This window comes from Equus przewalskii, chromosome 28 (assembly GCF_037783145.1).
Source record: "Equus przewalskii isolate Varuska chromosome 28, EquPr2, whole genome shotgun sequence".
Taxonomy (NCBI): domain Eukaryota; kingdom Metazoa; phylum Chordata; class Mammalia; order Perissodactyla; family Equidae; genus Equus; species Equus przewalskii.
The window spans coordinates 36,160,953-36,175,471 of NC_091858.1; the positions used below are offsets into that span (position 1 = coordinate 36,160,953).

The 14,519-nt window shown below is 39.5% G+C and overlaps 1 protein-coding gene across 2 annotated transcripts in view; it reads left to right on the forward strand.

Annotated features, from left to right (window-relative positions):
• Positions 1 to 14,519, forward strand: part of CSMD1 (CUB and Sushi multiple domains 1) — a 1,831,060-nt gene that overhangs the window by 1,763,467 nt on the left and 53,074 nt on the right. For both annotated transcript variants that reach the window (XM_070598372.1, XM_070598373.1), the window contains exons 53-54: positions 3,620 to 3,793; positions 5,170 to 5,343. In XM_070598372.1, coding sequence (XP_070454473.1) covers positions 3,620 to 3,793; positions 5,170 to 5,343 — 348 coding nt within the window. The remainder of the gene's footprint in view (positions 1 to 3,619; positions 3,794 to 5,169; positions 5,344 to 14,519) is intronic.

A 14,519-nucleotide genomic window follows, 5' to 3' on the forward strand; every position in this document is an offset into this window, starting at 1 on the left:
ATATTTAGTGTTTGTGCTGATACAAACTGGCACAGAGAAAAGGTGACCTTAAAATGGGGACTCCTAAGGGGGGAAGCTGTGTGTGTGTGTGTATGAGTGTGTATGTGTGTCCTTTGAATTAAAAATCCTGTAAAGTTACCATTTTATAGCCTTCTTTCTCATTCCTCAGCTCTTTGCTAATTGGTGCTATCAGGTTCAGATTAGTGTCGGATTACTAAATTCACGAGTAGGATTGATATAAAAATAATTAGACCGTATACTTAACTCACTCTGGGATTTTCTTTCCACACTTAATGGAAATATTTCCAACCCGTGCTTCTGTTTCCTGGGTGTAGTTATATTGGCTACAGAATTGCCTGTGAAAAAACGTTTGGTGATCTTCTGTTTACTGAAGCTAAATAAACAAAAACAAACACAAAACCTTGGGGCCTGGCATCTAAAATCTCAGTTGAAAGAAATACTTATTAAGGTTGAAAAGTGAGTGTAGCCAGTCGTGTTTGTCCAAATCAAGAGTGAGACTGAACAGGTCACATAAAGTGATGCAGACCTTTTGTCACAATGCACCCCTAATCCCCTCCTCCTGCAGTGGCAAGAGGTGTCAGAAGTAACCCCAAAAGCAGTGGAGGTTATCTAGAATAACAACAGGAGTGGTGGACCACTCTCTCTTTGAAGATCTGATTGTGTTATTTCTGGTACACATTTCTAGAAATTAGATCTTTTATCTATCAACTCCGAAGTGGCCAGGTCTCTGTGGCAAGCCTGTGTGCAGCAGCTCTGGCTCTTTCGCTGGTCCTTGTCACCAAGATTGGAACAATGGCGCCATTTTCCTACCTAGTAGACGACACTGTGCAAATGATAGCCTTTGGGGAGGGGGAGAGCTCTTTGGCCCCCATGTCAGTGTCCTGTGACGACACTCACAGCATCGGAGGGTCTTTCTTCCACTCATGGAGAACTTCAGGATCCTCAGAGTTCTCTGCTTCTATCACGTCTGGGTTTGAGGGAAGTGATCTGGTCTCTTGCCTTAATTGATCTGGCTGAATGAAAAACCTGCCCACGTGACAAAAAGTCAGCCAGATGTAGCATGTCTTTTTCACCTGACCTCTTATGAACGTTGGGGCAGAGATGTTGTTCCAGCAGGGGTACCTAGCCACTGATGCACTTTTCTCCCTGTCTCCTCTGCAAAGTCACCTTGCTGATAATAGATTCAGTTCAAACTCGGGAGAAGACAGTGCTGCTAAACATTGTCTTAAGCAGAAATATAGATTCCTATTTTAAATTCTTCCAGAATGGTGAAGTTAAGCCCTGGTGTGGCATGACAACAGTTTGACAGTTTTCTCAGCTTTGGGGGTTTTCTACTTTGCGTAAAGCATTGACAGCCGTGTGCTCTATTCTAGAAGTAAATGGCCAGGGGAAGTCTACACTGGTTACTCTGCAGCCTGGTATCACTACCTCCCCGTAGAAGCTTCGAGTTTTGGATGGATAATTGAGGAACTCATAGTGAATGCCTTTCTCTTCTTGTCTATCCCAAACCGTGGGTGACACAGATCCTTTTAATGTCAGTTACTCCCAATACTACGTATTTTGTTGATTTAATAACATACTCTTTACATATCCTCGATGAAGGGAGAGAGAGAGCAGGAGAGGTTAGGATGGAGGGAAGGCAAAGGGAGAGAGATAAAGAGGAAGGAGAATGGACCAGAGAGCAAAAAGAAGATCCAATGGACAGAGAAAAACTGGATGCTGCCTTTCCAAGTGTTCTCTGTACCACACAGCACCTTGCTACTGTCAAAGAAAAATAATATTCATGACACTGGTTGAAGACAGTAGGCAGACTTTATTCAGGACATCACAGTAGGTACAGGGACCACTATGATGGGATTTTACAGAAGAGGGAGATGGGCTCAACTCTAAATGAAGCACGAACCAGTGGGTTGTAGCAATGGTGCAGGGTGGAGTCATGGATGGGAAATTACTAAGAGGAAACATCAGGGGTGAGGGGCGTTCTGGCTGAACCAAGCTCACAGGATTCTAGCTGAAGTCAGGCCAGGGTGATCAGACTTCACCTAGAGGAATGATGGGGTTGAGGAACCTGATTAAATATCGGGGCGATCAGATATTAAGGATGGGAAGTTCTTGCTAAACCAACTTAGCAGGGTTCTTACTAAAAGCGGATTTTACAAGGAAATGCGCAGATGAGCCTAGTAAAAGTTTCAGGAGCCCGAATAAAGGCTGGTCAGGCAGGGTCTCTGTCACTACTCCATCCCTCAACTCACAAGGAACTGGAAGTCCTCCTTCCTTCTCCCTTTGGAAGCTCCCTACCCTTGACCTTTATTCAACACCGTGTTTGCCAGTTATCTTCTTCCATTTCCAATTCCTTCGTGTTGGTGCTTTTTACCTCCTCTTAAGGATTAGGGTTCATCCTGATTCCATCTTCAGGCCTTATCTTTTCCCACTGTGCGTGCTTTCTGTGGGCAAACTTAGTCACCCTTTAGTTTCAATTTCCATCTCTAATCTTGTTTCTCCTCAATCTACTTTCTCTTCGGTTCATCCTTTCCCCTGAACTCTAGACTTCCATTTTCAGCTGATTACAGGCCAGTTTCACGTAGACATCAGCTCAAACATAACTCAAATGTACCTCCTGGAGATTGAACTTGTTTTCTGATATCTGTCCTTCCTTTGGAATTTCACAAATAGTTTAACACTCTGGTCTCTCTTGCTGGAGATCCCAGTCGTCCTTCTCTTTACTACTCATATTCAATAGGTTATGAAACCCAATCCATGTTAGTCCCAAGTGTATCTTCCTTTCTTTTGGCTTTTATTTGGAAATAGAATAAGATAAATAACATAAAATCGCAATAAGAAAAATAAGTAAGAGAAATAAATGGGGAAGCCATAATTGGGGAAATACACATTAACAATTTGAAATATTACTTAAGTTACCCAAAATTGTTGAGAAAAATGAACAAATTAAAAAGAAAAACCGAGCCAGCCCTGATGGCCTAGCGGTTAAAGTTCAATGTGCTCCATTTTTCTTTTTCTTTTTCTCCCCAAAGCCCCCAGGTACATAGTTGTATATTCTTTGTTGTGGGTCCTTCTAGTTGTGGCATGTGGGACGCTGTCTCAGCGTGGTTTGATGAGCAGTGCTATGTCCTCACCCAGGATTTGAACCAATGGAACACTGGGCCCCCTGCAGTGGAGCGTGCGAACTTAACCACTCGGCCACAGGGCCAGCCCCATCAATGTGCTCCATTTTGGGGGGCCAGGTTCAATTCCTGGGTGTGGAACCACGCCACTCCTGTGTCAGTAGCCAGGCTGTGGTGGCAGCTCACATAGAAGAACTAAAAGGACTTACAACTAGGATATACAACTATGTACTGGGGCTTTTGGGAGGAAAAAAAAAAGAGGAAGATGGGCAAGAAATGTTAGCTCAGGGTGAATCTTTAAAAAGAATAGAAAAACTATATCAAATAAAAACATATAAAAATGGGAAAAATCTAATAAATTATGCTTTCAATGCTGATGTTCCCTTGACAATAAAGGCAAGCAAATTCTGAATGTAGTACTTTTATAAAAGACAAATTCTCAGAACTGTTTTTGTTGGTTTTTCTTCTGTTGTTAGCTGGCCACTGCGGGTCCCCGGACCCGATCGTGAACGGTCACATCAGTGGAGACGGCTTCAGCTACAGGGACACTGTGGTTTATCAGTGCAATCCGGGTTTCCGTCTCATTGGAACTTCTGTTCGGATATGCCTGCAAGACCACAAATGGTCCGGACAGACTCCCGTTTGTGTCCGTAAGTACGCTGTTCTGAACTAATTCAGCAGGCGCTTCCTTTTGTCACATTTTCTCTCATGATTAAGTCACAACACAGTCATGTTTAATCTTCAGAGTGAAACAGAATCGAAACTCTCCAAAGAGCTGAGACAACACGGACACCCCTTCCCCAATTCTTTTTGATCCTTCTCCCATTCTGTTTCCTTCCAAGGCCTCCTCCAGTCTCCTGTCCACATTTAATTTGCCTGTTAAATCATCTCAAACGGATCCCAGGACGAGTGATGTCATACATTCATTCACTTTCCCTGCCTTTATCACAGGATAAACAAGGTGGAAACAGAAGCTAATTATGGGAGGGTGAAGATGCCGAGTGTGAGCCTGCAGATTCCCCAAAATAGCCACGCTTGTTAATCTTCTGTGTCGTTTTGTATTTCTGTCACTGTTTCATCAAGAACACGGATAGTTTTGTAAGCAGTCATTCCTTTAATAGGAACAGGTGAAATTATATGTAATGATTGTCCTCAAACCATATAACTTCAAAGATAAATGTTGACCAGTATTTTAAACCAGTGGTTTTTTTTCCTAATATATTCTTTATCTTCCTGTGAATTAAACAAAGGAAATGTTGATGTAACTACAGGATAGTGACAAGCCCTATCTTTGCGAGTGAATGGTAAATGTACAAAGTTCAGGCGTGAAAGCTTTACTTAGAAGAAAAAATGTTGACAAGATAAGTACGGAGGGAAAACATCGGTTTTATGACTGTAATGTGTTTCTTTTGAAAGGGCCAAGAAAGTATATCTTCATGATTTGTGTTGCTATTATTTTGGGCATGACATAATGACAGTTCACTACGTTTCAAAGGATCTTACAATAAAGATTGTCAAAAAATATTATTTGAGCATGCACATTTATTTTTGCTAATTTCATGATGTTTAAATTGACATCGGAATAATTTATATGTGCACAATTTAAATTATCAGCCAAATCCTTATAATGTTTCAAAATGAGAGTTCTAAGTTACCTGGTGTCTACTATGGGGAAAATAGTCAAAACTTGTGATTAATATAAGAATTTTAGCATCTCTTGTTTTTCACTGCCATATTTTAAAATTACTTGATATTCTGTCATGACCTGAGTAAGAAATAATAACTTTTTTGATGAAGAAAGTATATTTGCCAGGTGTTGGTTGTTTTCCACAATTATACTAAAAATCTGTGGGTTCAGCCTATGCTTCTTTTTGCCAATATTCCCTTCCAAATATAAATACAATCTGTAACATATCTGACTAAGTGAAAATCCTTTAGATCATACATTTGACATACCTGTATATCTGTTAATAAAGAATTCCCAGTTTACTTTTTGACAATGACATGGACCTGTCTTCCTCCATAGCCATCACATGTGGTCACCCTGGGAACCCCGCCCATGGCTTCACTAACGGCACTGAGTTCAACCTGAACGATGTCGTGAACTTCACCTGCAACACCGGCTATTTGCTGCAGGGTGCTTCACGAGCCCAGTGTCGGAGCAACGGCCAGTGGAGCAGCCCTTTGCCCACGTGTCGAGGTAGGAAAATTCCAAGGAGACGAGCCCTTCCCTCTGAGAGTGTAGTAGACTGATAAATACACCAAAGAGCCTGTCTGCGTAAATAAAGGGTGAAGCTTCACTCAAGGTACAGGACTTCTGCAAACACTTTTCATTGTGATGTGAAACCATTTCTGAGAGTAATACACAACTCTCTCCATGGCCTTTGTCTTGTTATTGGCAGGATGTTCAATAAAAAAAAAAATCTAGGATTCCTTGCTCCAAAGACAACTCATCTTCCATTTCTCTTTTTATTCATTCATTCACACATTTATTTCTACCACATATATTCAGCATCTTTGGTCCTTAAACTTCTAGATTTGTGGATGTATTAAGAGGTTCTTATCACTTTTAAATCTCAATTTTTTTATTTATTTCTTTAAAAATTATCACATAGATCTGGGCTAAAACCTAAATTTCCAAGAAAATACTGTTTTGTAGTTTTTGTATTTCTAGATGGTTGAGCTCATAATGCTTAAGATTTCACTTTGATTACTCTACATTAGAACATGTCCCTTGCTGAAGAGGAATGACACTTTAGTGAGAAGCTGAAGTAGTTTTTATGGTCATCGTATGGTGTTAGAGCCAGATTCTTATGAGTCTCCACCCCTCTCCCATACTGGGCTCCCAAGGGAGCTGTTTCAAATGAGACAATAGCAGACTGAGAACCCAAGCAATTTTTTAAATAGTAGTTATGTGAATTTTGGCTAGCAAACTGTCAAGTTCTGGCCCGAGTCTATATTGGAGTGCTTGGCCTGAGCTCAAAGACAAGTAAAGCCTCGTAATTCCACTTCCCTCTAAAACACTAAGGTAGCTTCACCCTATTTCAATGTGGAGAAAATCTTGCCACCAAGAGCAAAGACCCCTTGGTGTCCTTTCTGACTTTCCCAGGAGGCAGGCTTCTGGCTGTGTCTTGTCAGGGAGCAGTGAGGGATGGAGTATCTCGCTGAGATGTCAACGGCTTCTTGTTCAAAAGCTCCGGCTGGTCTCCTGACAATGCAGGTGGTCCTATGAGCTTGAAAATTAACAAGTTTATCATCTATCTTATTATTTTAAATTCTGTAAGCCAGGGCGATGGAAAATGGTGACCAGAGTTAGGGGACATCTTTGAATGTGCCCACCAGAACAGAGCACTAGTTTCTAAATGACATCTCGCCTCTCTGCCTTTCCACATCGGGATACTTTGGTGTACCCTAGATAGTTAGTGAACTCCGTGTTAAGCCTAGTTGAAATAACCACCATTACTCACTCAGCTTTCCCCTCACCTCTCAGAGGGAAACACAAGATAGCACATATCTGTGAGAACCTGGGATGGCTTGAACTGCAATGGAAGGACCTAGCTGTTCGTGGCTACCACGTGCTCCTGCAGCTGCAAGGACTTAAGAAAAGATTATAAAGCTTTAATCAAACTATTTTCTACACCCTGTATCACAGGGAAAAAGAAAACCAGCACAACTGAAAGAATGATTAAAATGAATGCCCATAAATTTTGGTCCCATTTATCTTCACACACAGGTACAGCCTAATTGTGCCTTCGATGTCTTAGGTGTATTAGAATGATCTATATCTGTTCCCCCAAAACCCTTCTATGCAACTTAATTTAACATTTATTAATATATTCCAAATGCTGTGCTACACACTGTCAGTACAGAGGTGGGTAAACAATTCATACCTTTAAGTAGATAACAAATTTAAAGGATCTGGAGAGTTAGCTAGTTAGGTAGGGAGAATGTCACCCACAGCTGCTGAGACATCGTCCGTTAGATACTTGATATATTCTTGCTGAACAAAAGACTGAGTGAACTCAGAATAACAGGCTTTTAATTATCAAAACTTTTTTTTGTATCTGTATCCCATTTTCCAATAATGTATGCCAGAAAGGAGGAGGAGAAGAAATTAAATACCTATCATTTATTAATGGCTTTTTGTGTTTCAGACACTGTGCTAAGGTCCTCTAGATTTCTTTGGCACAGCATAAAGAATGTAGGGTGTATTTTAAACTCTTCAGAATTAATTTCTCCTTTTCTTACCTTCCTCTCTTTTCTTGAATAATACAAACATACTTAGTCTTTTTTAGTAGACTTCATTTTTTAGAGCAGGTTTAGGTTCATAGCAAAATTGAGCTGAAGAGACAGAGAGTTCCCATATACCTCTTCCCCCCCCCCCCGCCCCCATACACAGCCTCCCGCATTATCAATATCTCCACCAGATGGTGCATTTGTTACAATTGATAAACCTACAGTGACATATCATCATCCACCAGAGTCTGTGGGTCCCTCTTGGCAGTATACATTCTAAGAGTATGGACAAATGTATAATGACATGTATCCATCATTGTGGTCTCATACAGAGTAGTTTTACTGCCCTAAAAATCTTCTGTGCTCCATCTATTCATCCCCCCTGCCCTCATCCCCTGGCAACCGCAGGTCTTCTTACTGTCTTCATAGTTTGTCTTTTCCAGAACGTCATAGAGTAGGAATCCTACAGTATGTAGCCTTTTCACATAGGCTTCTTTCACTGAGTAATAGCAATTTAAGGTTCCTCCACGTCTTTTCATGGCTTGATAACTCATTTCTTTTTAGCACTAAATATTCCATTGTCTGGATGTACCAGTTTATGTATCGATTCACCTGCTGAAGGACACTTTGGTTGCCTCCAAGTTTTGGTGATTACAAATAAAGCTGCCAGAATCATCCCTGTGCAAGTGTTTGTGTGGATATAAGTTCTCAACTCCCCTGGATAAATAACAAGGAGCATGATTGCTTGATTGTATGTAAGAGTATGTTTAATTTTGTAAGAAACCGCCAAACTATCCTCCAAAGTGACTGCAACATCTTGCATTCCCAGCAGCGGTATATGGCAGTTCTTGTTGCTCAACATCCTCACCAACTGTTGTCAGTGTTCTGGGTTTTGGCCGTTCTAACAGGTGTAGAGGGTACCTCATTGTTGTTTGTTTGTTTTTTGATGAGGATGAGTCTCCCTGAGCTAACATCTGTGCCAATATTCCTTTGTTTTGTATGTGGGAGGCCACCACAGTACGGCTTGATGAGCAGTGTGTAGGTCCACGCCCAGCATGCAAACCAGTCAACCCTGGGCATGAATTTAAGCACTATGCCACAGGGCCGGCCCCTCATTGTTGTTGTAATTTACATTTTCCTGATGACATAGGATGTGGAGCATCTTTTCATGGGCTTATTTTCCATCTGTAAATATTGTTTGTTGAGGTGTCGTTTAAGGTCTTTGGCCCATTTTTTAGGTGTTTCTTTTCTTATTGTTGAGTTGTAAGCGTTCTTTTTGTATTTTGGATGACAGTCCTTTGTCAGTTATGTCCTTTGCTAATATTTTCTTCTAATCTGTGGCTTGTCTTCTCATTCTCTTGACACTGCTTTTCACAGAGCAGAACTTTTAAATTTGTACTTAATTTTAAAAGCTGTTACTTCAAACATATCTGATGAAGGAGGGGAGATGACTGACAGGTGCGGTCCTAAGGGTGTCAAGGAGATTAGAAATCACCAGCTCATCTCCCAGGTGCCTTCTGTTCTTGTTTTCTATTTTTTCCTATTACTTTATTTTGCTTCATTTATGAACTAGGAGATACAATCAAGTGCACAGAATTAACATGCATATTATTAAAGCAGGGAAAACATGATTTCAAAGAGGACAGACTCATAAAGATGATGATGCTTTAGAAAAAATGGCATAAAACTCAAAAAGTTGAAGTTAACAAAAATAGTTACTCTCTTAACAAACTTCCAGGGATTCTTAGTGTAGACTGCAGTACGGCCGGAGTCTTATCTCATGTGGTTCCTCAAATAACTCCACAGAAGTTTTAGGATGTCATATCTCCCGTAAGCATGCTGTTGTGCCTGCCTTCTTTTTTCAAATTATTGATAAGACTCTAAGACCGTCTAATCTGGGGAGGCCAGTGAGTTGTGGAATCCTGGGGAGTCCTACAGCATTTGGTTAGTTAATGGTGCAGAAGAGAGACTCCACCCGGAATTTTGGAACGGAACTCCAAGTAAATCTGTGCTAAAGCGAAGCCGGATTAGATATAGATTTCTGCAAAGTCTGTCTCCACCTAGGGTCATCTCCTTATTTGCAGATTCTGCTTTTAACAGGAAAAAGCATACCCAAGCCTGCAGTATTTGTGATAAATACAAAAACTCAGATCCAGAAAAATAGCTATAACTCCTTTTACTCAACCTATTAACATTATCTTTGCAAACAGGATTAGGAGAATAAAAGAAGGCATCCATTTTATTAACAGTAATATCTTTCTGGAAGAAATAAATTATATGATTGCAGGTGTCATAAGAAGGAATTAAAACAAACATGTTCACATTTATTTTAAGAATCAGATTACGCATACTGTCCTGGGAGGCCCATGTTTCTCTTTATGAGCTTTCTCTGAGTCTTTGTCTCCTATATTCCAAAATACGTGTCAACACACTTAAAAGTTCAGTCATTTCAATGAGAAAAAATAAGGTATACCAAGTCTGCAAAGTTTTAGGATGATTCACTTAATGTTTCCTTTTTTCTTTTTCTTTTTTTGCTTTTTCTCCCCAAATCCCCCTAGTACATAGTTGCATATTTTAGTTGTGGGCCCTTCTAGTTGTGGTATGTGGGACGCCACCTCAGCATGGCCTGATGAGCAGTGCCATGTCCGCGCCCAGGATTTGAACCGGTGAAACCCTGGGCTACCGAAGGGGAGCACACAAGTGTAACCCCTGGGCCATGGGGCCGGCCCCCTTTTTGTTTCCTGTCCTTTTTTCATGTAATACTTTTTGTGTTGCACACAAACATTACGAGTTGGGTTTTAAAAAAATTTTCTTATCTATACTTTTGTAGGATTGGGTGTTTAAATTCAGAGATATAAAATATATTTCCCTGTGTGATTACATACAAGACAATAATTTTTTTTTTTTAAATATGGGGTTCATGAAGGTTTGGTTATGGCTAGAAAGGAATGGAAAAGGAAACAAGAAGAAAACTTCACCACAGAACCACTATGTGTAGAATTGCATTGATGTGTTCATGAAAAATTATATATATCATTATGTTTTCAAAATTTTTAAATGGTAAAATTTTAAAATAAAAGGAAACGTAAGAACCAGTTACATTTTTGAGGCTTTATTCAATATGACTCTTGTTCATATTTAAGGATAAGTGGCAGCCAAAAGCATTTATCATCGCATGTCGACGCCCTAGGAAGTGAATGGGGGACACTTGCCAAGAGCAGGAGGGGCGCTGGGGCTGGCAGCTCCCCGAAGCTGCCCTGAGACGCCCTCCTCAAAGAGTGTTATCCACGGCGCGGAAGGGGAGTGAGCGCTTCTCTCTTCGATTTTTCAGTGCGCCATACATTATTGTTATCTACAGCACTGGGCTGGACAGCACATCTCTGGAACTTGCTCATCTGAATATAGGGTCTTAGGGTTAACGCTGAGCCTCAGTCTTCTTATATGAGTAGTCGAGGAAATAATGCCTTCCTCATGGGTTTCTGTGAGTTCTAGATAAACCGATGTATGTGAAATGCTCAGGAGAGTGCCTGGCACACAGTAGGTACTCAGTTCCCCCAGTCCCTGCCCCCTGCCATGCCTCTGAAATTTATATTCTCTCAGGAAAGCCAGGCAGTCAATCAGAGTCTACTACAGTCGCTTAAAACATTTCTCTTTTATCAAACCTGAATATCTCAGTTACAGCTAAAACCTACTTCTTTATCTTTATCAATTCTTGATAAAAGATGAAATGTGACTTTCATACATTTGAAAAAGTCGTAAATTGCTTTTATTTCTTCTTTTTTTCTCTGTGAGCAGTAATCTTATATTTAAAATTTTGATTCATCCCGTTAGTAAACAAGCCCAAAATGTTTTTCTATGGAATACACTGAATATTGCATTATTTCCTCTTTGATTGTCCTCTAAACTTTGTGTAATTCCTTCTATTGAAAAATTTTAAAATCGCATATTACATGGAACTGTAATCAATTAGGAGTGCTCTTTTTTAAAATTAGTGAATTTTAGAAAATTTAAGAATTAGTGAACTAGTTCTTAGCCCTTTTCCACACCACCAAAGAGTATAAATTGGCTATTCCTACATTATGAAGCATTGTTTGCTTATTTTCCTGTTCATGATCAGGTTTTTAATGAGTAATTTTAAAAAAACAAGAGAGAAGAAAGAAACAGGAGTGAACACTGAAAGGAAATATAGGCGGGTTTTAACCGAAAAAGAAAAATTCAGGGAGATATGGAAACAATTTCATTCTTCCCTTGCTCTCTCCCTGGCTCTCCCTCTCTCCCTCTTCTCTCCTTCCTTCCTTTCTTTCTAAAAGCCCTGAGACCACAAAGGGTGAGTGAGGTTCAGAAGTCATCAGAGCCACCTCGAGCATCCTTCTGCTTTTTTCAATAGACTGAGTCTCAAGAATACCAGACTCACTTTCCATGTTGCGTGAACAGCACTCCTTGAGAGAAGCGCTGTCTTACACCCTGGCTGATTTCTGACTGAGCCCTAGAATGAAGGGCAATCAGACGCTCTCCTATGAGCCGCGCTTGTCAGTCAAGTCAGAGTCTTTACTGGAACGGTTCTCTTTAAACCTTACCAGTTATACTACAGTGAAGCTTTTTTAAGAAACGAAAGATCAGAAAAAATAATAAGGGGTAAGAATGATATATTTGCCAATTCGGTCTGTGATTTAGTGACTTTAAATAAAACAATTTTTAATAAAGGTAGAGAATCAATGTAGCAGTATGCATTCCAGGCTCCTGCATCAATTATGTGTGGAATGCATGATATGTTTTCCATGTTCCTGAACTGAGCAGATACTGGTGATATAGGGATGACACGTGGACAGGATCCTGTTTGTAAATTGGATAAAACTTTGAACTTTGTTCCCAGTTTACGCGTAGAATTTAGAATTAAGGTTTCTACTCTCCTTACTCTATTCCTATGTAATCTGGACACAGTTGTTTTTGTGTGGCTTTAAGGCTAAAGATCATCTTAAAACAATGACCTCTCTGCCAAAATTTTAAGCTCAAATCTGGCTTGTTAGGATAGCTGTTCACAGAGTTAACTATTAACTTAAAATTTAAATTTAAAAGGCCTACATGTAAAAAAATTCTCAATTTATTTTTATTTAAATTTTCTTTTCAATGTATCTTTAAAGTTGGGTATGAAAACCTCTTGTTACGGTGAAATATAGTCAAAAATGTTGAGTTAAATACATTTATAAATGTGTATGAATTTAAAAGCACAATGAAATCTAAAACCAATTGCAGTATAAACAATTGAATTTCTTATTACCTTTGAACCTGTAACTTTTGAGTCTCTTATGTTTTACTCTGGATACTAGATTTGTTAGGATGTCCAACTTCCTAGTCCCACTGTTGCCACTAAGCTCCCCCGAGAGTTTATACCCACCACTTCCTTCATGGTCTTTTGTCCAACAAGAATAAAGCAAAACTATTAAACTATTAATCTCAACTGCATACATTTCTTCAGATTAAGCATTCCTTCCACCATCCTGTATCCCTTCCCATCCACATGTTCACTGGCCCTCCCCTTCACTTCCCCTTAAGGGTCTGTGCTAGTGAGAAAAGGACATTGATGGACATGTGTCAGACCTTTCAAACGTATTTGATTTAAGAGACAGAAACTGAAAAAGATGATCTGTCAGTGGACTGCCAATTATGCGCAAAACTAGTGACCTTTCGTTCTCAGAATATCATTCATAGGCATTTGAAAATAGATCTGTCCTATATTCAGGGTCTTTTTCCTTTGTAATTGCTAGTATTCTATTTGTTCAAAGAAACGGGAATTACCTATTCACATTAACGCAATGTATTTCTGCTAATTTTACTGGAGTCCAGTTTTTCAAATTTGACATAAAAACTTAGCCCATAGCATTCAGTTTTGAACATTTACTTTGACAGTTTCTATTTACGTTTGCTTTTAGTCTAAGAATTCTATTGAAATTTAAAAAATAATAAACTTAATCTCCATGGTTTGCCTGTCAAAACAAAAACAAATAGCAACAAATTTGACCAAAGGCACATCTCCCATAAAAGTAAGCTGTCAGCTGAGAGGTTGAGACTCATTGTTTATGCTTTTTACCTAACTTTGGCAGGAGATGGATATGTTTATGGCCTTGATTGTGGTGATAGTTTTGCAGGTGCACCTTTACCCCCAAACTCTTCAAGTTGTATACATTAAATATGTACAGCTTTTTACATGTCAATCACACCTCAAAAAGTGGTTAAAAAAATACTTGTGGGAAATGGTATTGAGACCAAAGATTAGGAGGCACTTTGGATTCTGTTTTCAATTTTCAATTCTCAGCTAGATTTTGGGCATACAAGCTAAGATCCATGGTTCTGCTAGAAACATCTCAGAGGCCCTTAAGCGAAAACCTTGTTAACTTTTTATTTATCATTAATCAATAAATGTTAATAAATGAGTACATAACATAAAAGGAATATAAGGAAAATATATTTTGTTCAATGTAAGAATTTATTATGAAAAATGTTTCTGAAAACTAGAGACAAAACTTAAAATTACAGTATTCAATTAAAAAACAATTGAAGTCTTCACAGGCTGTCACAGTCAAATAATACGATGAAATCAAATACATAAGAAACCTACAAAGTTATTTTAGGAGTTTCACTGTCTAAACACCCAGAGTCCATACTGTTAGTGACTATGGTAAATTGTCATGGCATATGCTGTTACTGCCTTTTACTTTATAGTCTAACAACCAGGAAGGAACAAATGTGCAGAAAGGTGTTTTAATTTCTATTTTGGCACAGCTGGAAAAGGAGCCTGGGACTGAAATTTGCCATATTTCCCTGTCATCTGAGAGAGTTTCATGAAAGCACAGGCATTGTTTTGGGTTTTACACAGAATCAAGGATGTGGAGCAGATACTGCTTTCAGTGCACAAGTGGGAAAAGTAAGGTTAATGAGACGGAGTGTCTGAGATGGTGTATAATGAGACGGTGATGGTGTGCGCGGCAGGACGGCAAAGCTTGTCTCGCTGGAGCAGCACTCAGAACTTGGGTGCTTTGCCGAGTCCTGTGGTTTGAAGTATACCAAGGGAAAGTGGAGCGCTCACAGATACTGAGAATGAAGTAAAAAGGTTCCAACAATCAGCAATCAAGTTTCAAAAAA